At 51.3% G+C, this 24,459-nt stretch overlaps 1 protein-coding gene across 1 annotated transcript; it reads left to right on the top strand.

Annotated features, from left to right (window-relative positions):
* Positions 1-11,859: 11,859 nt before the first annotated feature.
* Positions 11,860-23,413, top strand: BNIP3 (BCL2 interacting protein 3). The gene is made up of 6 exons (XM_087824004.1): positions 11,860-11,939; positions 18,636-18,786; positions 19,292-19,376; positions 20,770-20,876; positions 20,953-21,102; positions 22,518-23,413. Exons 1-6 carry the CDS (start codon positions 11,894-11,896, stop codon positions 22,561-22,563), a joined length of 585 nt encoding a protein of 194 aa, XP_087680130.1. The 5' UTR covers positions 11,860-11,893; the 3' UTR covers positions 22,564-23,413.
* Positions 23,414-24,459: the final 1,046 nt, after the last annotated feature.

Consider the following 24,459-nt stretch of genomic DNA (forward strand, 5'->3'; position numbering starts at 1 on the left):
CTGAGACGCAAAATCTGAGCGATTGAGAAATGGTCCGGGCGAGAAACAAGATGGCGGCGCAGGTCACAGCTGCGCCCGCCGCCTCCCGCAACCACATCAAAATCACAACTAAAATACAGAACCACCATCACTCAGAGCCTCCTGAGATCTGGCTGCACAGAAGCCCCGCAACCAGGGAGCTGAAGCAGCACCGAGAGCGGTAGGAGGGGCGCAGACGCCGGCGGATCGGGCTGAATCTCGGAGACGCGGTTGCGGGCTCACACCCGGTGCCGCGGGGTAAACCCGGGAGGGAATCTCTGTGGTAGAAGTTTCCCGGAGAAGGGAGGGTCCCAGCCCCACATCCAGCCCCCAGCCCAGGGCTCCAGGGCCGGGAAGAGACGTCCCCATAGCTTCGGGCTGTGAAACCAGCGGGGACTGTCCCTGAGGGTCGTGGAGGCCGCGGGAGCCCCAGCAGCTCCTCTCAAAGGGCCGCGCACAGACTCACTCGGACGCTCCCTCTGAGCCCAGCGCCGGGAGCAGCCTGAAAGGACCCGGGACACTCGGGAGGAACTAACCTGCCTGAGATCCGGGCGAGAGGCGGAGGGCGGCTTCCTCCCAGGCAGAAGGGCTGGCGGAGGCCATGGCTCCTGTGGCGAGTCCTCCCCGAATACAGCCGGCAGCAGGCGCCATGTTTGAGTCGCCAGCACCTGACTCACACCGTTGGCCCCGCCCCGTGATTCCCGGAGGCCCCGCCCCTCCCCACCTGCAGCTCATCCAGGCCATTTCCAGGGGCTTTTCTGTGCAAGTGGCCTCTCGAGCCCCATGCTTAGGACTTTCCTAAAATCTCTCAAACAAGCAGCAGCTGCCCCATGAGGCTTGATAAGTGGCCCCAGGCCTGGCACTAGCTGCAGCTGCATTGGGTCATAGCTCGGCCTCTCCTGGGCACCTTCGAGCCCAGCACAAGGAGCAGCCAACTATGGTTTGTTGGGTGGCCCTGGGCAAGGCACTGGCACAGGCTGACTTTGCACCTCCCGGGAGGCCCCAGAGACAGTGCACCTGGTGGTCAGATGACCACACTGGATTACAACCCTACCACATACACAAGTGACACACTCAAGGGGTGCACTTGGTGAACACCAAAGCCCCACTGAAGTAAATCCTGATCCATAGGGGTGTCTCCAGCACAGCAGCTCTTCGGCTATAGTTGCAGCTGGTCCTCATAGCCGATTGGCCAGGGCGTCAATTCCTCCCAGTGACACCAACAGCAACCAAGGCTCAACTACAACAGGACAGTGCACACAGCCCACACAGGGGAGCACCTAGAAGGCCCAGCTCAGGTAACTGGGGAGGCTGAGCCACTGGACCCTACAGGACACGTACTACACAAAGCCACTCCACCAATTCCAGGAGACATAGAAGCTCTACCTAATACATAGAAACAAACACCTGGAAGCAGCCAAAATGTGGAGGCAAAGAAACATGTCACAAAGGAAAGAACAGAAGAAATCTCTAGAAGAGGAATTAACTGAAATAGATCCAAGCAAGCTAACAGATACAGAGTTCAGAATTTTGTTTACAAGGATGTTTAAGCTGACTATTAGGGAAATAACTGAGAAAATCGATAACATAATAAAGTACCAATTTGAAATGAAGGCTACAGGAACCGAAGTGAAGAATAATTTACAGGGAATCAACCAACAGTAGAGTAGAGGACGCTGAGAATCAAATCAGCAATTTGGAACATGAGGAAACAAAAAACACCCAACCAGAAGAGCAAAAAGAAAAAAGAATCCATAAATATGATGATAGTATAAGGAGCCTCTGGGACAACTTCAAGAGGCCCAACATTCGTATTATTGGGGTGCCAGAAGGGAAGAGAGACCAAGGAATTGAAAACCTATTTGAAAAAATAATGACAGAAAACTTCCCCTACCTGGGGAAAGAAATCGACTTACAAGTCCAGGAAGCACAGAGTCCCAAACAAGAGGAACCCAGAGAGGCCCACAGCAAGACACATCATAATTAAAATGCCAAAGGTTAAAGACAAAGAGAGAATCTTAAAAGCAGCAAGAGAAAAGCAGTTAGTTACCTACAAGGGGGCACCCATACGACTGTCAGCTGACTTGTCAACAGAAACCTCTCAGGCCAGAAGGGAGTGGCAAGAAATATTCAAAGTGATGAAAAACATGGAACTACAACCAAGATTGCTCTACCCAGCAAAGCTATCATTTAGAATAGAAGGTCAGATAAAGAGCTTCACAGATAAGAAAAAGCTAAAGGAGTTCATCACCACCAGACCAGCACTACAGGAAAAGTTGAAGGGTCTTCTTTAAGAAGAAGCTAATGAACAAAAGAATCTGACAAAATAAATAGATCCAGAGACATTGACTCATGCAACAGACGATCATGTCTCAGAGGAAAGAGGGAAGGGGGGTGGAGGGTGGGAAGAGATTAACCAAAGAAGTTATATGCATATATGTATAACCCATGGACACAGTCAATAACGGGGTGAAGGCCTGGGGAGGGGGTGCCATTATTTCTTCAAATAGGTTCTCTAACCTTTGCTTACTTTTGGCCTCTTCTGGCATGCCTCTGATGTGAATATTGTTACGTTTCATATTGTCCCACAGTTCCCTTAAACTCCTCCTGGTTTTTAATTTTTTCTTTTTGGATCTCTGATTGAGTGATTTTTTTCTACCCTGTCTTTTAATTCACTGATCTGATCCTCAACTTCCTCTAATCTGCTGTTTATTCCTTCCAACGTATTCTTTATTTCTGCTATGTCATTCTTCATTTCTGACTGGTCATTTTTAATAGTTTCCATATCTTTTTTCATGCTGTTGAGCAGCTTTACAATTAATATTCTAAACTCTATATCTGATAGATTGCTTATCTCCATTTCATTTAGCTCTTTTTCTGGAGACTTCTCTTGTTCTTTCATTTGGGGCTTGTTTTTTTCTCTCCCCATTTTGGCTGCCTATTTATGTTTGTTTCTATGTATTAGGTAGGCCTGCTAGGACTCTGTCTTTTTGGAGGGTCTCTGGTGCAGGCCAATGTCAGACGCAGTTTGTGATTGGCCCTGAGTACCCTGTTTGGAGCTATCAACAACCCATAGCTTGAGGTCCCCTATGTTGAGGCTGGGCACATTTGGGCAGGACCAAGATGCACACCAAAGTCTGCTTTTCCAAGGCCCGGGTCCAGAAGCAGATCAGGCAAAGACTCAAAGCACCCTGAGGTCTGTCTCTGCCTGCAGGCTGATTAATGTGATTCTCTTAATGAGCCTCAGGCTGTAGAAACTCCTCAGGGTGGGAAGGCTGATTGTTTTCAGTCTCTGCATAAGCCTCAGGCTGTAGAAAGTCCACTGGGTAGGGTGAGAGGTTTTCCAGTAGGGTGAGGCAATTGCTTCCCCCTCAGGTAAAAGCTGCTTGGAAGGTAAATGTCGGCCTGAGAAAAATGTCCTCTACAGTGTAGGGGAATGACTCATTACAGGAATCCAGAAGGGTGCCCTCTGAGCTCTATCTCCACAACCCTAGATTCTTCCCACACAGTTCCAGTCCACTCTGCCCTCCCTGTGCTGGAGCCCAAGGTCAGCGACTGCACATGAAACTTTGTGCATTGGCTCTTTAATGGTGGGGGCCTGCATTTCCAGCCACCTCTCCCTGGCAGAGAGAAACCCTGCTGCTTTTCACAGCCAGATGTTATGTGGGCACCTTTCTAGGGTTTAGGCCCCAGAGTCCGCAGTGGGAACCCCCCACAGCTGAGATCTTCCCTCGAGGCCTTCAGCTGCTGCCTGTGGGAGCCCAGCCAGCCCTCTCACACCTCTGAACTTCCTACCCGTCTCTATGTGGTCTCCCCCTTTCCTCCTTGGTTATGAGTGTGCTCTCCAGCTCGTCTGTAGTTGCAGGTGATTATTCAGGATGGCTTTTCTATATTTTAGTTGTAATTCCAGTTTGGTCCTGGGAGAGTGTCAGTGTAGCTTCCACTCACTCCCCTGCCATCTTTTCCAGGCATTACTCATTTATAGCTCTCAGATTTAAATCACAAAGGCAGCTGCCTGAGAAGAATCTCTGGTTCACTAAATACCTGATCATCAGACACCTTATCAGATGCTCAGGCTAAAACCACACCAAGCAGCCTGGGGCCACACAGTGGGTGAGGGTGGGGCTTACTGAGCAGCTATCTTTTTTTTTAAATCCTCACCTGAGGATATTTTTTCCATTGCTTTTCAGAGAGAGTAGAAAGAAGAGAGACACACACTCACACACATTGGTTGCCTTCCACACACCCCCACCCCCGGGCCAGAGATTGAGCCTGCAACCAAGATATGCGCCTTTGGCCGAAATCAAACCCGGGACCCTTCCATCTGAAGGCTGACACTAACCACTGAGCCAAACTGGCTAGGGCCTGAGCAGCAATCTTTAAAAAACATTGTCCAGCCTGCTATGGAGTATGAATCTTATAATCCAGGACAGGCAGATCCAAAGGCAACTCATGAAATTCAGGACACTGTCCTCATCAGTGTCCCCATATTATCATCATTGTCATTTGCTGTGTTCCCAGCAAGTTACATGTATTACTCTCTCTCATCCTCACCAGAATTATGTGAAGTAGCTATTATTATTGTTGTTATTGTTATTATTATCTCCGTTTCAGAGGAAACAGCAGGGTGGCCCTAGAACTCTCTCTCCCTGTCTCCCTGTCTCTTTGTTTAACTCCTGCAGGCAGGTGCCCAGCCCTCTGCTTTGCCCCAAGCAGTGGATGGAGCCGGAGGGACTCTCCTGAAGTCCTCCCACCACTCCTTCCAAAGGCCGCAGGCTGGGGAGTTTAGCAGAGTGGGTCCTGGCCCCCTCGGGACACACCGGCTCCTCCCAGAGGCAGGCCAGGCCAGCAGGCGAGGTTGACTCCAGTTCCTGAGAGCACCACAGCAGAGTCCAGGGGACCCCAAGGGCCACCTGCGTGGGGACAGAGGAGGTCTGCCAGCAAGCTCCCTCCCCAGGGAAGACCAGGGCAGCAGGGCAGGGTGGACGGAGGTCACCTTTTCTCCCAGAGGCTGACACTAAGGGGGCTCGGGGCGAGGCCGGGTTATCACAGGCAAGAGTGACTTTCTGTGAGCCGCTGGGCAGAGCACTGGGCAGGACCTTGCAGGGATTGGGCTAGAATGCAGGGCCCTGGGAGGTGGGCTATCGGAAAAGGCACTCCTGTGGAGAAAGGGCAGAAAGGGCGGAGCAGCTTTTCTGTTCTGGGTGGGAGCCCTTTGAGCAGCTGCTTTCCTTTCCTTCTCTTGAGGCATTAATGTTGATGAATAAAATCGGTGCCTGAAGTGGGGGAAATACCCAGCAGGGCGCCCTGGGCCCAGCGGTGAGCAGAGTATGACTGTCAGGCTGGGAAACAGATAGCCATGGATGGGGTGGCCACACGCACAGGCCAGACAGGGGTGGGAGCTTGCCTTCATTCCAAGATGTTGGAGGCAGACAGAGCTTGGAGCTACCTTGCAGACAGATGCCTCTGGCAGTGGGTTCCAGAAGGTTGGGGCCATAAGGAAAAATAAAAGAAGACAAATTAAGATCTTAATTGGGGTGGTGGACGTGGAAATGGGAAGAGGAGAGATGGAGGAGAGAGCTGATGCAGATAGACACATGTCCATCCATCCGCCAGTCAGGGCTGTTGGGCCAGAGTGCTCTCTGAGGATGACAGATGGTGGACCCAAGTGGCCATGTTTGCAAAAGGCGTGTCCAGGACTGAACCGGAATCGCCAGAAGGCTGATGGGCTATGGGGTGAATCCTGCCCTTATCCAAGCCCAGCTCCTGTTTGTGGCTAGAAGAAAAGTGTCCCCCCATCCCTCTGAGCTCCTGGCCCACCCAGCCCTCAGCTACCAATCGCAGGGGCAGAAAGGGTCTTTTCCAAGCAGCTCACCCACTCTGGTCCTCAAGAAGGACCTAGACAAAGGTGCAAACACCAGTGGCTAATTATCATTAGGGGCTGTAAATGTGAACCTGTGCTCTGCCTTGAGCTAAAAAACGTGGCCCTTAAAAAAAAAAAAAAAAAAAAAAGGACGTGGCCCTTCCCAATTTCTGACTCTGACTATGGGCATGGTGCCTGGGGGACCTGCCCCTGGGTCCTTTGTCTTGATGTTTTTTTTTAAAAAAAATATGTTGTTATTGATTTCAGAGAGAGGGAGAGGGAGAGAGAGACAGAAACATCAATGATGAGAGTCATTGATTGGCTGCCTCCTGCACTCTCCCTACTGGGGACTGAGTTGGCAACCAGGGCATGTGCCCTGACTGGAAATAGAACTGTGACCTCCTGATCAATACTCAACTGCTGAGCCACACCAGCAGGGCTGTCTTGAGGGTTTCAGTCCCCCTAAGTTCATCCATCCTTGGGTGTGGTTGACCCAAATGGCACTAACTGGATTTCCGCTACCTGTCTCCCTGAGTAGGGTGATTTAAGCTATTTACCTTGCGGTTGAGGAGAAGTGTAAACCATTTACTCTTAAGTGGCCTCGGTTAGGGAAGATAGGATTTTGTAATTTACTAGATGGCCGTAAACTGCTTGGCTGTTTAATATTCTGCCTCAGTTTCCCCATTCCATTCTTCCTGGCTTACTAGCCTGTCTCACTCCCATCTGCTACCTGCAGCCCCTCCCTTCAAGACCAGACTATGCGTTGCCCATTCAGGTGATGGCTGGAGGCTACCTGGCTGCTCACAGGGCAGCTGCTGAGCTGGCTGTGGGAGGCCAGGGCCTGGGAGCCATCAGGAGTGAGCTCAGGGCATTGGAGAACCAGCTCAGCTCCTGCCAGGGCCTCCCCAGCCCCTACAGCCTCTTTCCCAAGGGTCCCAGTACTGACTCAGGCACAGGAGCCCAGCTCTGGGCCCTGAAGCTGCTGTTGGAGCCACTGGGCTTACTGCTGGCTCCAGAGCCGCTGCCCTGCTCCCCACAGCCAGCCTGCCCCACAGCCACCACGTGACCGGTCGCATGACAGTGTTTGCTCGGCGTGTGTTCCCATGCCACCGTGCTGGTTAGAACACACAGGCTGTTCTGCAATCGCCTCGCAGAGCAGCTGAGCTATTGCTTCACATATGAGCACAAACAAACGTGGCCGCGGGCGCTGGCTGCCGTGGGGACAGCCACCGGGCTCTGGCAGGAGCTGCTTCCTGTTTTGACCATTTCAGGCGGGTGCAGGGCAGGCTCTCGTCTGACACCCTTTCCTTTGGAGAGGATCCTGCTCCTTAACCAGCGGGGACAGGAACAGGACACACTGGAGGCAGCGCAAGCACTTTGTTGACAATTCTAAATATTTCATCACGCGACTCCTAAAAATAGCCTGGGCATAGAACAGACATCACTGGGAATTCGCAGAAAAGCTCCTGTTTTCCTGAAAGATCGAGGGAAGCGGAACAGCATGAGCCGTCAGCAGGTGGTCCCCAGTCAGCAGGCGGTCCCCAGGCCGGCTGGGCCAGGACTGAGAGTCCCTGAGAAGGTGGAAAAACAATCCGTCATCCTTCCCTCACGGAGATGATGGACAATGCTGGTCATTTGAATAATGTCCCCACGCACTCACACAGCCTTACCGGTCACCAGGGAAACAAAACACTCTGATCATTCCTCTCCCTGGGGCAGGAGACTTTTCTAGTCACTTCTAGATCAGAGATGTCCCCCTTTCACTCAGGTCTGGGGGGCGGGGTGGGCAGTAATTATTGTACCCTGGCCAGTGTAACCATCAAACCCTCCACCAGCTCGAGGCTGCACCCAGGAAAGCTGCGTGTGACTGGGGGGCAAGCTGCTTCTCTCCCCTGCATGGCCTGCCTGCCCAGACGCAGCTCTGGCCTCCCAGGGGCCACTCAGGGGAAGGTCTTAGCTGCCCTTGCACTACGGGGTGGGAGGTGATCCACAAGCACTGTCCCCTGGGGCTGCCTCGGCTGGCGCTGGAGGCTCCCGAAATGTTGGGCCTCTCTCACCTGCAGTCCCAGTGCTGTGACTGTGGCTGCTGCTGCCCACTCAGGTCAGTATCTCCCGCCTATGCTCACCTTTCTGGGGACCCCAGGCAGTCCCTAGACAACCCTAGGCCCATACCCTATCCTCCAGCTGAGCATCTTTTCATACGTTCACAGGCCGTTTAAGTTTTGTGTGTGTTCGTTCTTTGTCCACTTATCACCGGGCTGTTTGTGGTTCATTGAGTCCTACCGGACATTTACACATTCCACATGCTGAGCCTTGGCCTATCCTGTGGATGGAGGTATCCTTCCAGTCTGAGTCACACAAATTCCCTTTACTTCAGTAAAACGTACCCCCTGCTTGTAAAAAAAGAACAGTAGCCCAGCCTACCTGCCCGGGTGGTTGTGAGGGTTACAGGGGGTCATATGTGCCAGGTGCTCAGAGCTTTGTGGGGTCCACAACAAGGTGGAGGTCTTAGCTCTCCCGATGCTCCGGGCCTTTCCCCTTAAGGTGTTAAAACACAAATTCCAATTGAGTACATTTGGAGATCTAATTGGTTTACAATCAACTCATGAACCAGGCAGCAACCCATCCAGCAATGAAAGGCGCTTCTAGGGGTTGTACAAAAAGGAAGGTTTTTATTTATTTATTTTAAAAATTTTTATCTATTGATGGGGGGGTAGAGAAAGATTTGTTGTTCCACTTATTTATGCATCATTGGTTGATTCTTATATGTGCCCTGACCGGGGGTTGAACCCATAGACCTTGGCAAATTGGGACTATGCTTTAACCAGCTGAGCTACCCAGCCGGCCAGGTTCTATGGTTTCTCTTTAAACAGTAAACATGTGGGGAAGGAGGGTTCTGGGGGGGTGGGAAGGGAGTGAGCAAAAAAGGAAACAAAATAGAGAAAGAACTCAATGACACAGACAACAGTGTGGTGATAGTGTGCGTGTGTGTTGGGGGGTAGAGGTGGAAGAGTGTATAGGGGGATATGCTCTTCCACCTCTGAACAGGACACACTGGAGGCAGATGGTGATGGAAATAAAACCAATAAACATGCTATGTTTTTACTATCATTACTAATGTCTTTTCATATCTTCCTGCAAAACTGAAAAATTTTAATGTCTTAAACATTTCCTACATTTATCCTTAGATATTTTTGTTGTTGCTGTTATGAGATGCTTTCCTTTTTAAAAAAAAAACTATTTATTGATTGATTTTGGAGAGAGAAAGGGGGAGAGAGAGAGAAAGAGAGAGGAGAGATGCTGTCCATTTTAAGTCTGGTCACTGCTAACATTGAAGAAAGCCATTGATTTGTATGTACTTACCTTATAACAAAGATGTATTAAATTTTTACTTGTTCAAAGACTTTCTCCATTGATTGTCTTGAATTTTCTAGGTAAACAATTTTACCATTTTCTGTCAATTCATTGATTTGATTAACAGCTGCTACCAGAACACTTACCAAATGCCAGGCCTGCCCTGCGTTGGGATGCGGGCAGGTCAGCAGTGGCAGTCTGGCCTCTCCCTTTTCCATGTTTTAAAATTTTCATTTCTATGGCATTGCCTCAGATCCCTACACCAGTGCTAATGTCAGGCACCCGGCACGTTGCTGACCAAGAGGACCATCACTAGCATGTCACTGTTAACTGTGGTGTTCACCGTAGGCTGCAGGTGAGTTCCCTTTACCATGGAAGTGTCTTAGCTGTGAGTATAATGGAAGCCAACTGGGCTGATGGAAGCAGAAAAGGAATTGCTGAAGGGGTATTGGAAGGCTCCCAGTATCGGTTAGGAAGGCCCGAGTCCCTGATACAGAGGCAGGAATGAAGGACAGCTCCGGAGCCAGGGCAGCTGGGATCAGATGCACAGCTGGGCCGGTGGGTGAACCAACTACTGCATGAAATAGAAACACTGGTACCACCCACGGCTGGAGCCTGCTGCTGCCCCAGCTCCTCCTGGATCTGAGCGCTGCTCCTCAGCCCGCAGCTGGGAGGGAGGCCAGGAGCTCCATCTGGTATTTGTTTCTATAGATAAAGTCAGAAAGGCAGGCACTGAGTAGGGCTTCAGGTGTTGAGCAGACAAGAATCAATGAATGTTCTCTATGCACTGATTCATAAACACAGGACCCCTCCCCCCTTTGCCATCCTACTAAGTTTGTTTTGGTGTGCGTTTTATGTCATAAATGCCTATTAAATTATTTTTGGTCCAATGTTTTATTTCTTAATGTGGTATCATGAGTGAGCTGATGTTAATATCGGGGTTTGTACAGACCTCACAGACTGAACTGGTAAAAAAAATCTCACTATTTGACCTCAGCCTGGAAATAACAAGGAAGTCCTTGCTCTGAAAGTTGGACGGAAGTCACCTGTGAAATTGCCGGGAGGCAGAATCTCAACGGATTGAGATAATGCTCAGGGAAATGGTAGCTTTGCACCTTATTTTATAGCTTACAGTCAAAGGAGGAGACATAAGTGGGTTACATAAGTGGGTGATAGATTAGGGAGATGGGAGAAAGTAAAGCAGGGGAGGGGGGACCTCAGGTATTGGATGGAAAGTAGAATGATAGACGCATACATCTTTTACATAGGTAGGTACAGGATACTTAAAAATCAACAATTACGGTGATAACAGTGAGAGGATTTATGGTCCCTGCCTTGGTGCGTTGGTTGTGCCCTGAGGGGGGTCTGGAAAAGGGGATTATCCAGACATTTCAAAGGTAAGCTTTGGTAGATGCAAAAGACAATAAAAGGCTCAGTTAAGGTGAAGATTGACTTTTGTCAGGGAAGATTCTAGCCTAGGACAGGAATACCTGCCATAAACTGCCTTTAGTTAAAAGGTTTTAATTTCAGACCATCCTTTGTAGTTACTTTAGGGCTCTGAGTTTGCAAGGCCCCCACGCAGGCCTCCCCCGAGCTTGTCTGGTTAGCATGTGGCCCCTTTTTGTCCACACACTGGTCTGACCTCCTGCAAGACTGACTTCTAGCAGGCTGCCTCCTGGCTGGTCGCTGCAGGTGAGGGGCTGGGGTGTGGGCTGGTCGCTGCAGGTGAGGGGCTGGGGTGTGGGCTCGTCCCTGCAGATGAGGGGCTGGGGTGTGGGGTGGTCGCTGCAGGTGAGGGGCTGGGGTGTGGGCTGGTCGCTGCAGGTGAGGGGCTGGGGTATGGCTGTCCCTGCAGGTGAGGGCTGGCCTCTCGGGCTGGTGACAGCGGGGTGCGTGGCAGTTCTGTCTTCACAGATGTCTCGGCCCGCCTGGTTCCACCTGCAGGCCACCTACAAGCCCCTGGGGCCATCTCGATCTCTCCTCTTCACCGCCTACAGGGCTGGAGGGAGGACAGTAAACCCTCAGGCAACTTTACAGGTGGCCCTGCGGGCCTCAGTGTCACCGCCGCCGTGCGCACTTGCACTCCGCGCACGTCCGCCTGCTGGACGCTTGTCCGCCGCCCGCTCGGCCTGCAGGGAGCCGGGACCGGTTGGACCTGCCAAGCCCGGTCCAGTGAACGGCGGCCCGCCCCCAGCAGATTAGCTCCGCCCCCGCCTTGGGGCCGCCCCTCATTCCAAGGCCCGGCCCCGCCCCGCGCTTGCGTAGGAGAGCACTGATCGTCAGGCCCCGCCCCACGCACCCGCGACCCGTTTCTACCATCCCAACTGCGCATGCGCGCTCCGAACCTCGGACAACGCCTCTGAGCCACCGCGCGCACGCGCTGCACGCGCCGCACGCGCCCCGCGCCCCCGCGCACGCGCAGGCTTCTCCCTGTGGCCAATGGGCGACGCCGTCGCTTATCCGCCGCTTATCTGCGGTGCGTCCGTCGGCTCGCGTCAGTCAGTCGGGGCCCTGGGCTGACGGTGTTTGACCTCCGGGGCCCCGCGATCCTTTCTCGGCTCCCGTCAGTTGCTTCCGAGCGCCCGACTCTCAACCAACCCGCCCCCCGCCCCCAGCCCCCGACCCTCCCGCCGGCCGCAGCGCCCTCCCTCCGGCGCCATGTCGCAGAGCGGGAGCCCCGGACTGCAGGAGGAGAGCCTGCAGGGTGAGCCGCCGGGGCCGGGGCCGGGGCCGGGGCGGCGCACTGGGGAGGGCAGAGCCTGCGGGGAGGCCGGGCCCCGGCACGGGAGAGGGAGCCGCGGTTGCGCCTGGGGGCCCCGAGCAGCCGCCCACTTCGGGGGCTCGGCGAGGCGGGCACGGGGCCGCTCGCTGCCCGTGGGCGGGGGTCTGCGCTGGGCCCCCGGGGAGGCCTGGCTGGGCAGCCGGGCGGGGGCCACCGGGACGTGGGAGCCCTGGTGGGGAGCCCTGTCTGGGCCGCGGCTGGTCCGCCCGCGGGGCTAGCTCCCGGTGGGCTGTCTGGACACGGGTCGGATGCCACCAAGAAGCCTAACCTGCGGCACCGGGCCCGGGGAAGTGCCGCGGCGTCCTGAAGGCCGTGTTGCAGCTCGTGTTCGGGAGTTCAGGCCAGGGCTGGTTGCGGCGAGCAGACGTCAAACGTTAAGCTGAATTGCACGGGCTTCCGTTCCCGCCACGAGCAGCTCTGTCCTAGGGACGCTTAGGACTCGCTAGGGGGAAGGCCAGGCGCCGCCGGCTCCCGTCCACGGCTGCTCTTCGCAGGGCAAGAGGTGGGCAGCGTTTAAAAAATGGTGTAGGCGCGTGGACAGGGTTTTTCAAGTTCCAAGTCCCACTTGCCCTAGAAAATGGCTCCAAAATAAAGCTCAGAATGGATTCGTGGGTGCAGAAGCAGGAGGACCGGTTCCTTCAGCTCCGTACTGCAGCCCGCGCAGTGCTACCAGCACCGTGCCCAGGGCCCCGCGCCCGCGGGTCTCGGACCCCGCACTCGGGCCGCGTCGCCTCCGGGCGCGGCTGGGTCGTCGGCAGCCCGAAGGCCGCCCCCTGGGCCTCGTTCCTTTGGGCCCATCCCCTGACCCCGAGGCCTGGGGGTGGGAGGAGGGGCTTGGTGGCCGGCCACCTTCTCCTTCTCTGAAGCAAGAGTTAACTAAGCAAAATGAGCGAGTAATTTAAGCTTTGGGTGGACTGTTTAAACCTTCGAGAGTGGATTTCAAAATCCTTAATTCAGATAAAGTGTGTGAACTAAATTAGTTCATAATTAATCCAATACATTATATAACATGTGTTTAAAAACTACACCCACATTGAAAAAAACACACACCCGTAATCTCTGTAAATTTTGAAGTTGACTTTTGTTTGAAGGGATTAATCTTTTCTGTCTCTCCTCACAGAAGATCCAAGCGTGTCTTAACTCCTTGCCTTACAAGCACCCCTTTACTAATTATCAGACCACTTAATTGCTAACACTGGATTTTAGTTACTGGTTCGGATTTAGTTTTCAAGGTTCCTAGTGCTCCTGAGGGGCTCAGGTCACCCTCCCCAGATTGATACCGAACTGCTGAGTCACTGGCAATGCAAAATCGCCAGCTTACGAATTAAAAGATTCGTTTTTCTGTTTTGTTTATTCTATAAAAAGGTGGTTACACAGTGAGTGGAAACTCCTGGTAAGGGTTCTTTGGGCCATTCTCTCCTGAGTACGTGCGGCGGGGCACTCGCCACTTTCCAGTCTGTGGGAGGAGCCACGGGGAAGGGCAGCTGCCCTGGAAATGTGAACCCCTGGCTTGTCCTCTGCTCTGATTTGATTTGGTTCCCTCTTGTTTACCTCTGACGAGGACTGAGTAGCCAAACCCACAAACAACAGCACTTTCCTCCTCGCTTGTATTGGCTGGGACCAAATGTTTTCCCCCTTTCAGCCCCTGCTCCATTCCAGTTAGAGCTGTTGACTTGCGAGATGCTCGGCTTATTTCTCCATAGATTCACAACTGCAAAACTGCAGGAGGGGGTTCGGATTTTGTGCGGAGGTTTGCATAGGATGGGGGAGGGGAGGTGCATGGCTTCCTTCCCAGGAGGCCCCTCTTCAGGCAGAGCTGCGCCTGAGTGCATCCTCCAGGAGGGTGCCCGGCCTTTGCGGGGAGACAGCCCCACCTCTTCATGGGGACTCACTGTGGACTAAGGTGTATGAAGAGAGAACTAATGATTTCTTTGAGGGGAATTTAGTATCATGCAGTTTGAGAGCATAAAAGGGTTTGAGACATTAAATCCAAGTCCAGTCCCTCCATTTCACAGATGGTCACAATCAGGCCCCAGTGAGCAAGCGACAAAAGTTTAGGAAAAATCCCAGTTGGCTTTATGGTCAGAATCACTTTTCAATCAAGTGCCTTATTCCGGTCCTGCCTCTCCCAGGGAAGAAGCCCCCTGTGACTAGCGTGGTAGTCCCCCTTCCCCCTTAGCTGCTCTGCCTCAGGCTTTCTCTCTAGGGTGCCAGGCCTTCTCCAGCACCCCTCTGTTCTAACACTGATCCCACTGTCTTATAGGGTAGTGGTTTGGATACTTCGTCATTTCCCTAGCCAGTCATTTTAAATCCTGGCTACCGTTGTAGCTTTTTCAAAATATATTTGCTGGGTTCTGCCCCCGCATTCCAATCAGAATTTGCGGAGTGCAGTGGGCTTCTGGGAAACAGTGGAATGCTCCACGAGTGATTCTCTTTAGCCACTGTTGGGATGTTACCTTGGGCTAGGGTGCTGGGTGGCCTTGTAGGGCTCCATTGGGTGCACCTGGGATGTGTGTAGGGCAGTGGAGCTCCATTCTCTGGGGTCTGTCCCAGTAGAGGCTGGAGCTGGTGGACATTTAATCTCATCACCTTGGTCAGAGTTTGACTTGCAGTATGTCTCGGTAGCGTAAATTACAAGCAGGAGTGTGGGAAGGCAAGCAGGAGGGCTGGAGCTAGGAATGAGAGCCTGCCTTGGTCAGCAACAGCACCTGTTTCTTCCGAGGCCTGATTATGCCAGTTATTTGTTAGGTTTTCAACTCTGAGGAAATTTTCAAAGGTTATGAAGCAACTGTAACCTCATCTTTCCTGCAAGATGTATGTTCATAGCATACATTCTCTGCATTTTCCAAGGAGTGTTTTCCTACACAATTGTTGCAGGTCAATAATAAAACTCTTGTCCTTCACTGAGTCATTCCTTGGGATACAGCTTTTGGACCCAAAGCTTTTGCTGCAGACAGTCCAGAATGGGATTTTTTTTCTCAAGGATGTTTAGGACTGTCTATGAGATGATTCTAAAAAACATATACTTGTCTCCATGGAGCCCTGAGTTGGCCCTTGAGGTATAATAAAAATACATACATACCTGAAAGTAATATGATACCATATGTAAATGATATCTCATTTAAGGATGTTTATTTAGTACTCTCTCTGTTTGCTAACACAGAGCTCTAAAAACCTTGGGATTTCTTGAATGAAAAGAGTGTCTTTGCTGTTCATTAAAAGCCCCTTTTGTAGGGAGCCCCTGTTGGACATAGGAGTCTACTCATGAGGTGACTGGTGAGGTCCCGGATAGCTCAGGATGCTGGTGGAAAGACAAACTATGTGATCAGAGGGTGGAAACTTAAGTTCCCACCTCCTCCAGTGAGGGCTGGAGATTGGGTTATGAAACCTTTGAACTGGGAGGGTGGTGCACAGGGAGAGGCCCCTGCATGTCTCCTCCAGTTGGCTGCTCCTGAGTTGTGTACTTTCTAATAAATGGGTAAACGTCAGTAAAGTGTTTTCCTGAGTTCTGTGACTTCTGGTAAGTGTGTGTGTGTGTGTGTGTGTGTGTGTGTGTGTGGTATGGTAGGAACCTTTGAATTTGTGGTCTGCCAGGCAGAAGTGCAGGACGCCTGGTATCCCATTCGTGCCTGGTGTATAATGTGAGGGCAGTCCTGTGGGACTAAGTCTTTTAACTTGTGGGATCTGACACCAACTGCATGTAGTGGCAGCATTGACTTGAACGGTTACAGCCAGTTGGTATTGGAGAATTGGTTATTGGTGTGGAAACCCTCACACTTGTGTCAGAAATGGTATCAAAAAAGACACCACATGTCTAGACTCCATTTACCTCAGACACCGTAAGTGCTCCGGGCAGCGGTTTAGCTTGGTCCAGTGCATTGAGCCAGGCCCAGAGTCCGACTAACCTGTTGAACCTAGAGAAGTGGAACTGATGCCCAGCATGGGGCCCATGGTACTGTTCCATGCCATGGGCCAGAGCTGGCGTGCTAGTTGGCTGAGTGTTACTTTGAGTCCCAGGGAAGGAGGGCTTGAGTTTTTGTAATGATGCTTGGGGGTGGGGGGCATCAGAGCACTTGGAAAACGGTCAGCAGCCTTGCTGACGCAGTTCGATGAGCTGTATCTGGCATGGAGGTGTGGGGAAGTCTCTGAAGTCACTGTAGCCTCTGCTCAGAGCAGAGGCCAAGTGGCCTGGCTCCAAGACAGATGCTAGCCTCCTGCTGTGTTCATGACGAGGTGATCAGAGAGGCTAGGGAGGAAAGTCATGTGTTAAGTTGAAAATCTGAGTGATCATTTTGTTAGCAGTGGACTGGGAGGCTGGTGTCCTGATGTGCCTTTTTCTGATTAACATGATATAGAGGCTACTGAGGGTTAGTGGCACTCCTCTAAGGAGGAGCCACTCAGTGTGTGGGAAAGCAGTGTAGCAGCCGGGTGCAGCCTGTGGTTTAGGACAAGCTGCTCAGTCCCTTCACCTCTGGGTGGTGATTATTGTAGTGTAATTAGTTCGTTAAGTTTTCCTAGAACATGGATTTTTCAGTCTTCTGTAGTCTGCTTTCATTTTGCCTATTCTACTCGTCCTCCTTGTGCCACTACAGTGATCTAGTAACAAATAGATGTGGTGGAGATACACAGAATTAGGGCACAAAATAGAGAACTGTCCTGGGTCAGTGAGTGTTTCCATCTTGACTGCTGATAGGAAGCAGCTCTGAGCAGAGGGAGAAGCAGAGGCTCCCTTGTCAGTGAATAGAATAACCTAACCCGGGTCAGATCACACACACAGATTACTTCCAGGTTCACTGAACCTAGGTCTGAATGCGTGTAAGAACAGCACAGCTTCTTGGAAATAATACAGTAGACTGTCTTCATGACCTCAGGTTAGAAAGAGATCGAGAATCTGAATTAAAACCAAGAGTTTATGTTCATCAGATGTTGGGTAAAAATACAAGCCACAGTCTAAGTTACTTGCAACACATTCAGATGGAGAAAGACTGGTGTCTTGAATATTGAACTGCTACAGACAGAAAGATGGACAACTCTATAGAAAACAGAGTTTTGAGCAACTAAAAAGATGTTATCTTAATGGCTAGTAACCAAGGAAACATGTTCAACCTCATTACAAATCAGAGAAATGCAAATTAACCCACACAGGGCCCTCTCTCCTCCCCTCCCCCAATGGCTGAGTGTAAAGACTGATGAGGCCAAGTTTGAGGTGGCTGCTGATCATGCTGGCACAGCTGCAGCGGCTCTGCCCAGAGAGCATGGCGGTTCTGTAACACTGAACACATTACCACCTTTCGGCCCAGTAATCCCACCCCTGGGTGTGTCTCCAGCTGAGACGAGAACATGGCCACCATGAAGTTTAGAAGGATGTTTATGGAAGCGTTACTTAGAGCTGCCCACAGTGGATGCAAGGCACATGTATCACGGAGTAGCTAGATGATGGCGTGGCCGGGCAGTGAGCTTCTGGGTGCAACAACCACACGGATGAATCTGTGTTCACTTGGTGGCCCCTCAGGTGCAAACCCCAGGAGTTGCTCTTGGGTCCTTGCCCTCCTGGCTTTCTGCCCTCACACCTGTGGCTGTCTTAGCTTCAGCCAAGTGGGACCCCCCTGGCAGCACTTGCAGGACAGCTCTCTTTGTCGAGGGCTCTTTCCTGCCCTTTTGTGGGACGTGCCAAACTATTTCCATCTTTCAGCTCTCCCAACTGTCAAGCCCCTGACATACACACAGGCAAAAACCAAGAGCCCTTCCTCACCATGCCTCACTCAGCCAGTATGCCCCTCTGTGTCCACACCCAGTCATCCTGGGCGCACAGCCCTGAGCACCGTTTGTGCACCACTACCACATGCACCGGCTCAGCGGTGGGGTTGAGTTCTCCCAGTTCACTCCAAATGCTGGGCTGCAGGAGATGGAGCTTTGCTGAAAGTAATGACTTCACTTGAGGATTTTGTACTTGGGGTGGGAGCTGTTTTTGTGTTATATTTGGTAAGCAGATGGCAGTTCTCTGAATCTATAAAATCTGTCTATCTGGGTAGACTCTGTTTGGGATTTATAACATCAATTTTTAGTTCAAGATGGAAATCCTGAGCTCACTCCCTGTGAGGACTCGGCCAGGTGACTTGAGGGAAATCTTGCTCTGCTTAATCAAACTCAGTCAGAAATCACCTTTGTTGTATCCAGAGTGTATTCCTCTGGCTTCTGATGTAAATAAAGACAGCGGCAAGTATAGTACATGAAATTCGTGGGACCTTAGGGTCAGAATGTCCTGCTGGTGTGGGAATAAGTTGAAAAGAGATAGTTTAAACCTTACATTTAAAAATCTCTTAAGCTTTTGTTGACACCCTTTTTCTTCTAAAAGTTGAGTGCAAAAAAGCATTCGTGTCATTTGGACTCTGCTGGCTGCAGACACGTGTCCTGGTTCTTGGAGTGAGCCTCGGGTCCTCAGGAGGGTGAGGCCAGACCAGCTGCTCTGCTGCAAGAGCCAGGAATGGGTGCTGTTCAAGGCCATGCTGCTTGTGTGTCCCCAGCTCCTCTTGGAAATGGAAGGGTTGTCTGGTTGTTAGGACTGGGTGGCCGAATGGGTAGAAATTCAACAAAACTGTCCTTGTTTTGTCCCCTCAGGCTCCTGGGTGGAACTGCACTTTAGCAGTAATGGGAACGGGAGCAGTGTGCCAGCCTCTGTTTCTATTTATAATGGTGACATGGAGAAAATCCTGCTGGATGCCCAGCATGAGTCTGGACGGAGCAGCTCCAAGAGTTCTCACTGCGACAGGTGGGTGCAGACCATGCGTGTCACAGTGCTGCCGTACTAGGAGCAAGCAGGCTCAGCTGTGGTGCCGGTTCCCTTAGACAGCAGCCACTTGTTCTCTGGTGGGAGCAGGGACCACGATGCAGCCAGGGGTGGACACCATTCTGTCTCCTCCCCCTGCTTCTGCCCCCTCGCCTCTAGTAGCTTTGTCTTGAGCCGATGTCCTCCGCATAGCCGGGGTGACTCCAGACAGCATGGCTGAGTCCGAGATCAAAGGCTAGGTGCTCTCTGAGACTGTGTAACAGACCTTAAAGCCAGTGGGTGACAGCCCCCCTCGCAGCACTGGCTAGTTGATGCTTGTTAAGCTCGGCTGAAAGGTGGGAGATGGGTCTGGCCGTGGCCTGGTGCCAGTGGTAAAGGAAGGTGCTCCTCACTGGATCGCCCCTGTCTGCGGGGCTCTGCTTCTCCTGATGGAGAGCGAATGTTAACATATTCTGTTTTCCCCACTCGCATTCACACCATTTCCTAGCCCGCCTCGCTCACAGACCCCGCAAGATACGAACCGAGCGTCTGAGACAGACAGCCATAGCATTGGAGAAAAGAACAGCTCTCAGGTAGGCCTGGGATGGGTGTGTAGTGTGTGGTCTGTTCTGCAGTCAGTCTGCAGTGGGACCTGGTAGAGAAACGTCTGACTTTGGGGGTGCCTTCTGCCTTTTTTTGGAATGTTTGGGGTGAGGGCATCTCTAACACTCAGGCTCACACTGAGCCGACCAGAGGAAGTGCGTACGACTTTAGGTAGGACACTGGATGGGGCCCTCTGCTTCATATACCTGTGGCCTGGAGTGGGAATGGTGACTGGGGTCATTAGTAGGTGGTTTTTGTCGTCTTGGCTATAGATTGGGCTGTGAGTGGGTTTTAATATTTGCAGAGAGCCGCATTATCTACAGGCCGCTCAGGCACCTCTGCCACTGTGGTCGAAATGCTGATAGGCCTTCATCATTGGGCACTGCAGTTGGTCCAGAAACTACTGTTAGGCCAGGCTAACTGATAGGTACTTGGGTGGTTTAGAGTTAGAAGCTGACCAGGCTGGTTATTTCAGCCCACAGTCCCAGTTCTAACATGTCAGGGCTAAGCTTTGCTGTGAAAATAAGTGCAGGGTAACAGCCCTAGCAGATGTGTTGGTGGCCGAGGCAGCACATGGGGCCAGCTCGGCACATAGGAAATGCCCCCTTGGGTACTTCTTCCAGCACTTAGTTCTCTCCCTCCCAGCCGGTCTCCTTCAGAAGGACGAGAGAGTTCTGTACCTCAGGCTTTGTCTGACACCAAAGGCGGCTTCCAGCAGGAGTGCCTGCCCCAGACACTCGGGTCAGTGCCCAGCTGGGATGCCCCTGGACGTCTGGTTGGCTTTGGTAACTGCATTCTGGAGTATTTCTAAAATGTTCAGCAATTTTTTTGGGGGACTTTAAAAAGGGATTTTATGCTCAGGTACAGACTTTTTTTTTTTTTTTTTAATGCAAAACACCTATAAATTCTACTTTTTAAAGTTCTCTTTAATTAGTGTATTGTGTTATATAATTTAAAAAAAAATGTAACTGGGATCACGGGGCTGTGAGTTTGGCTTTCCTCTGCCACTTCACGCGAGAGCAGCTTTCTCTTACACTGTTTGCTCTGCAGTGTCCGTTACTGAGCCACTGCTCGGCCTGAGTTTTCGTTTCCTTCTGTTGTGACAGCACTGAGGTCAGCATCTTTGGGTGTCTCTGCCCTCGGGACAGTATCCTTGGGACAGTGTTTGCAGCTCATCCTGCCACCAGATCTCACAGTTGGGACTTTGACCTTAGTGCCTCTCTGTCTATAAAGGGGGAAGAGTATGAGATGCAGCCCCATGGCCCACCCTCCGCCTGTGGACCCGGCTCTGAGCTCAGCCTTTGGTCTGATGTCGGGCAGTAGGCGATGCTCTCTGGTGTGGGTGTGATGGTTGGTCTGCTTTTAACATTCACTTTCTCTCAGTCTGAGGAAGATTACATTGAGAGAAGGAAAGAAGTTGAAAGCATCCTAAAGAAAAACTCAGACTGGATTTGGGACTGGTCAAGTCGGCCGGAAAACATTCCCCCCAAGTGAGTCTGTTTTGAGCATCATGAACGATCTTTGAGGTGGAGCATGCCAGTGAGCTCACAGCTCTTCCCTCCACAGGGAGTTCCTGTTCAGGCATCCGAAGCGCACGGCCACCCTCAGCATGAGGAACACGAGTGTCATGAAGAAGGGGGGTGTCTTTTCGGCTGAGTTTCTCAAAGTCTTCCTTCCGTCTCTGCTGCTCTCGCACCTGCTGGCCATTGGGTTGGGGTAAGTGACCCTGTATGGCCTGCCTGGGCGGTTCTAGGTCTCAGCGACTTGGTTTTAAAGGTTGTACTGAAATAATAGGTCATAAGTCACAGCTTATGTAACTGTGTAAGCAAACATGCCCATGTGATCACCGTTCGTCACCCTGGAAACCCCTCCTCCTGCCCCGCAGGCCAGCCTGGCATTGATGCTGCCAGCCCAGGCAAGAGCACGCAGGTGGTACACATGCTGGCTGCCTTACCTGTGCGAAGTGCAGGTGCAGACAACCGGTCTCTCCTTAGTGCCCACTGTGTGTGCACTCTAAACGCCCCTTTCTACTGCAGAGAGGAGGTGCCGTCACCCACACCTCCTGCAGGACAGCAAGGCCCTCATTCTCTGGGTTCTCACACCAACGATGCAGAAAACACAAGTTCAGCTACTGACAATAAGGACCTTCAACCCAGACAGCCCTGAGGCACTGGGCATGAATCTGGGGAGCTGAGGCTGCTCTTCTCTCTGGCTCGTCCCCAGCCTCTGTCCTGGGTTGGTGGCCTCACTCATCCTGCTGGGCGACGGTGCTCTGGCTGCAGCTTACTGGACAGATTGGATGGGCAAGACAGCTTCTGATTTAGGCTGGTGCCACTTGGTGGGAGGGCTTGAGTCTGAGACAGACTGGAGTTCAGAGCCCATTTTCTATGAAACCGGTAGCCTTGGAGGTGAGAGTGGGGTTGCTTTCCTTGACCTCGGAACCCTAGACTATAGTTCTGCCTGTGGGAATGACTTCCTGGGTGGGCTCCTTGATGTCAGCATGTCCAGATTTATTGTGGCCAGTGCTTTTCAGGGTCAGACTCACCTGGGTGTTTATATGCAGTGATTTCTGGAGCTTTCTCCAGAACTAGCACCTCAGATTTTGAAGGTAGGACCTTCATTTCAGGGTGGTGTCTGCAGCCAGCTCCCACCTGGTGGCTGCCCTGCATCCTTCCTTCCATGCTTAACCCCAGACTCCTCGGGGCTCCCCTCTCCATTCCCCTCTTTACCATTTGCCACGGCCTGCTAGGCTCCTAAAGGTCTGTCCCACTTTCCTAGAGTCACACCCTCCTCCTCCATGGTCTCTGTGAGGTTGGTGGCCATTACCAGGGTGGTGACTTTCTCCAGCAGGCTGTTGCTGGATCAGCTTAAAAATAAAAGGGCTGTTGCATCCCTTGACTGTAGTGGAAACATGAAGGTTGGTGAGTCTCCTTTATGCAGGTGTTGAGGGCGCACTGCACTGGGGATATGCTTGGAATTTGCTAATGAGGTGATTGTAGGGTGCACACTGGTGGGAAGAGACCACTAGGTAATCGTGCAGCCAGTCTGAGCTGACGCTAGGACAGCAGGGCTAGCCCCTTTCGGCCGTGGAGTCCTGGGCCTGCACTCACCGCTGTTACTTTTCTGCTCAGGATCTACATTGGGCGGCGGCTGACCACCTCCACCAGCACCTTCTGATGAGGAATTGGAATTGGCTTTTCACAAAGGAGTGGGATTCATACTGGAGCTTGCGACGTGGCTCACTGAGGCGCTGTCCTGCCTTGGTGGCTGGATGCGGTGTTGATTTGTTCTGTAAATGCTGTGTGCCCGATTTAGTGAGACGTGGATAGACACTGAAACCACACTAACCTAGAACCAACCGTACCTGTGGGATCAATGAGCATGTCATACTAATACTACTGGAATAATGTAACTTTTCTTTGATATTATAAATACCTGAGTATAAATAAGGATAAATAATTTTACCATGCTAGTCATGATGTATGTAGTATTTTAATAAAAATTACCTGTAACCTTAATTCAGTTAAAATTCTCCCTATTTCGAAAGAATGAATGATGTTTTTCAAGTGACTCCATAAAGGGTTTATCCCAAATAAACATGTGGCCTTACATTGACACCGTTGTAGGACTTCAGTACAGGATGCAGGTGTCTCCTGAAGACCACGCTTCAGTGCTAGTTTTCTGAGTCATGTGTTGATAGGGTCTGGGGCACATGTCGGGCCCTGTGCAGCGCAGATACTGGCCTGCGTGCGGGGCAGGGTCTGTGACTAGTGACCACGTGGATGACGTGCCTAAGACACCTGCTAACGCACCTTCCTCATTCCCACTCTGGATTGCTGAATTTAGGCTTGTGTTCATTTTTGCGTGCTCTGAGATTCAGCTTCATTCTAAGCAAATCTGTGTCTACTTTAAAAGACTGGAAGTACAAAACTAAATCTTTGCCAAATCCTTCAGAAATTACTGTATTTATATATGGTTTAAAAGGAAACACCATAAAAGCTTTATGATTAAACTGGCATACTCCCCATTGTCTGAGTTCTTTATTTTCTCTCTAGCATGGTTTTTTAAAGGCTGCCTCTGGTATACCACCGTTTATGCTGTCCTGTATTTGTTTCACTTTTCCACACTAAATGCAGCTATGTTAAAATAAACGTAACAGTTTCATTTTTTAAAATCTTTGTTTGTGCCCTGGCCCGTTTGGCTCAGTGGTGAGTTTGTCAGCAATTCTCTGTCGATGGCACGTACCTGGGTTGCAGGTTTCAATCCCTGGCCCCAGTTGGGGCGAATGCAGGAGGCAACCAATCGCTGTGTCTCATATCAGTGTTTCTCCCCCCCCCCCCCCCACTTCCTCCCTTATTTCCGCTCTCTGAAGACCAATGGAAAAAATATCCTCCGGTGAGGATTTGGAAAAAAAAAAATTTGTTTATATTGAAACAATTACCTTGGAAGTGGACAATTGCACAGCCCATCATTGGGAGATGGCTGGCTGAATGGCATCCGAAGTCTTTGTCATGTACCCTCTGAGTCTCTGAGGTCATGTTGAATCAGCAAGTGTGTGTCTTTCCAGGGAAATGGGGGTCTGTCCTAGGCTTCTGTTTAGTTTCATGACCTTGGCATTGCCCTCAGCAACGGGCCAGGAGAGGTCAGTGTCCTCAGAATTAACACTTCTTAAAGAGCTAGTGAGCTGCCCCATTGTCATCTGAACTGTGAGGCAGTTGGACCCTTGACAGGCAGTTGCTCCTGTCCCTGTCACTGATGGCATTGAGTTCTTAGTGAACTGGGCTGAGAGCGTTTTCATAAATGAGGCGTTTCCCATTGCTGCGTCTTCCAGTGGACTGTTTGCTTCAGGTGTGTACATATTTGTGGGTGTATGTGTATTTTTGTCTTTTGTCTTTCAGGTAGAGTAGTGTTGTAATTGAGCTTTTTCAAGTAGACCTTCTGCTCACTGAGGAACAAGTACACAGCACAGTGTTTAACACAATCCAAACGTTTTGGATCTTAAAAAGCGAGAACATTTGCTGCTTTTAAATGCAGTTCCCCGATTGACATTGGCACTACCCAGGCTCTGCGTTT

The sequence above is a fragment of the Miniopterus natalensis genome, chromosome 14 (assembly GCF_054644295.1).
Source record: "Miniopterus natalensis isolate mMinNat1 chromosome 14, mMinNat1.hap1, whole genome shotgun sequence".
Lineage (NCBI taxonomy): Eukaryota > Metazoa > Chordata > Mammalia > Chiroptera > Miniopteridae > Miniopterus > Miniopterus natalensis.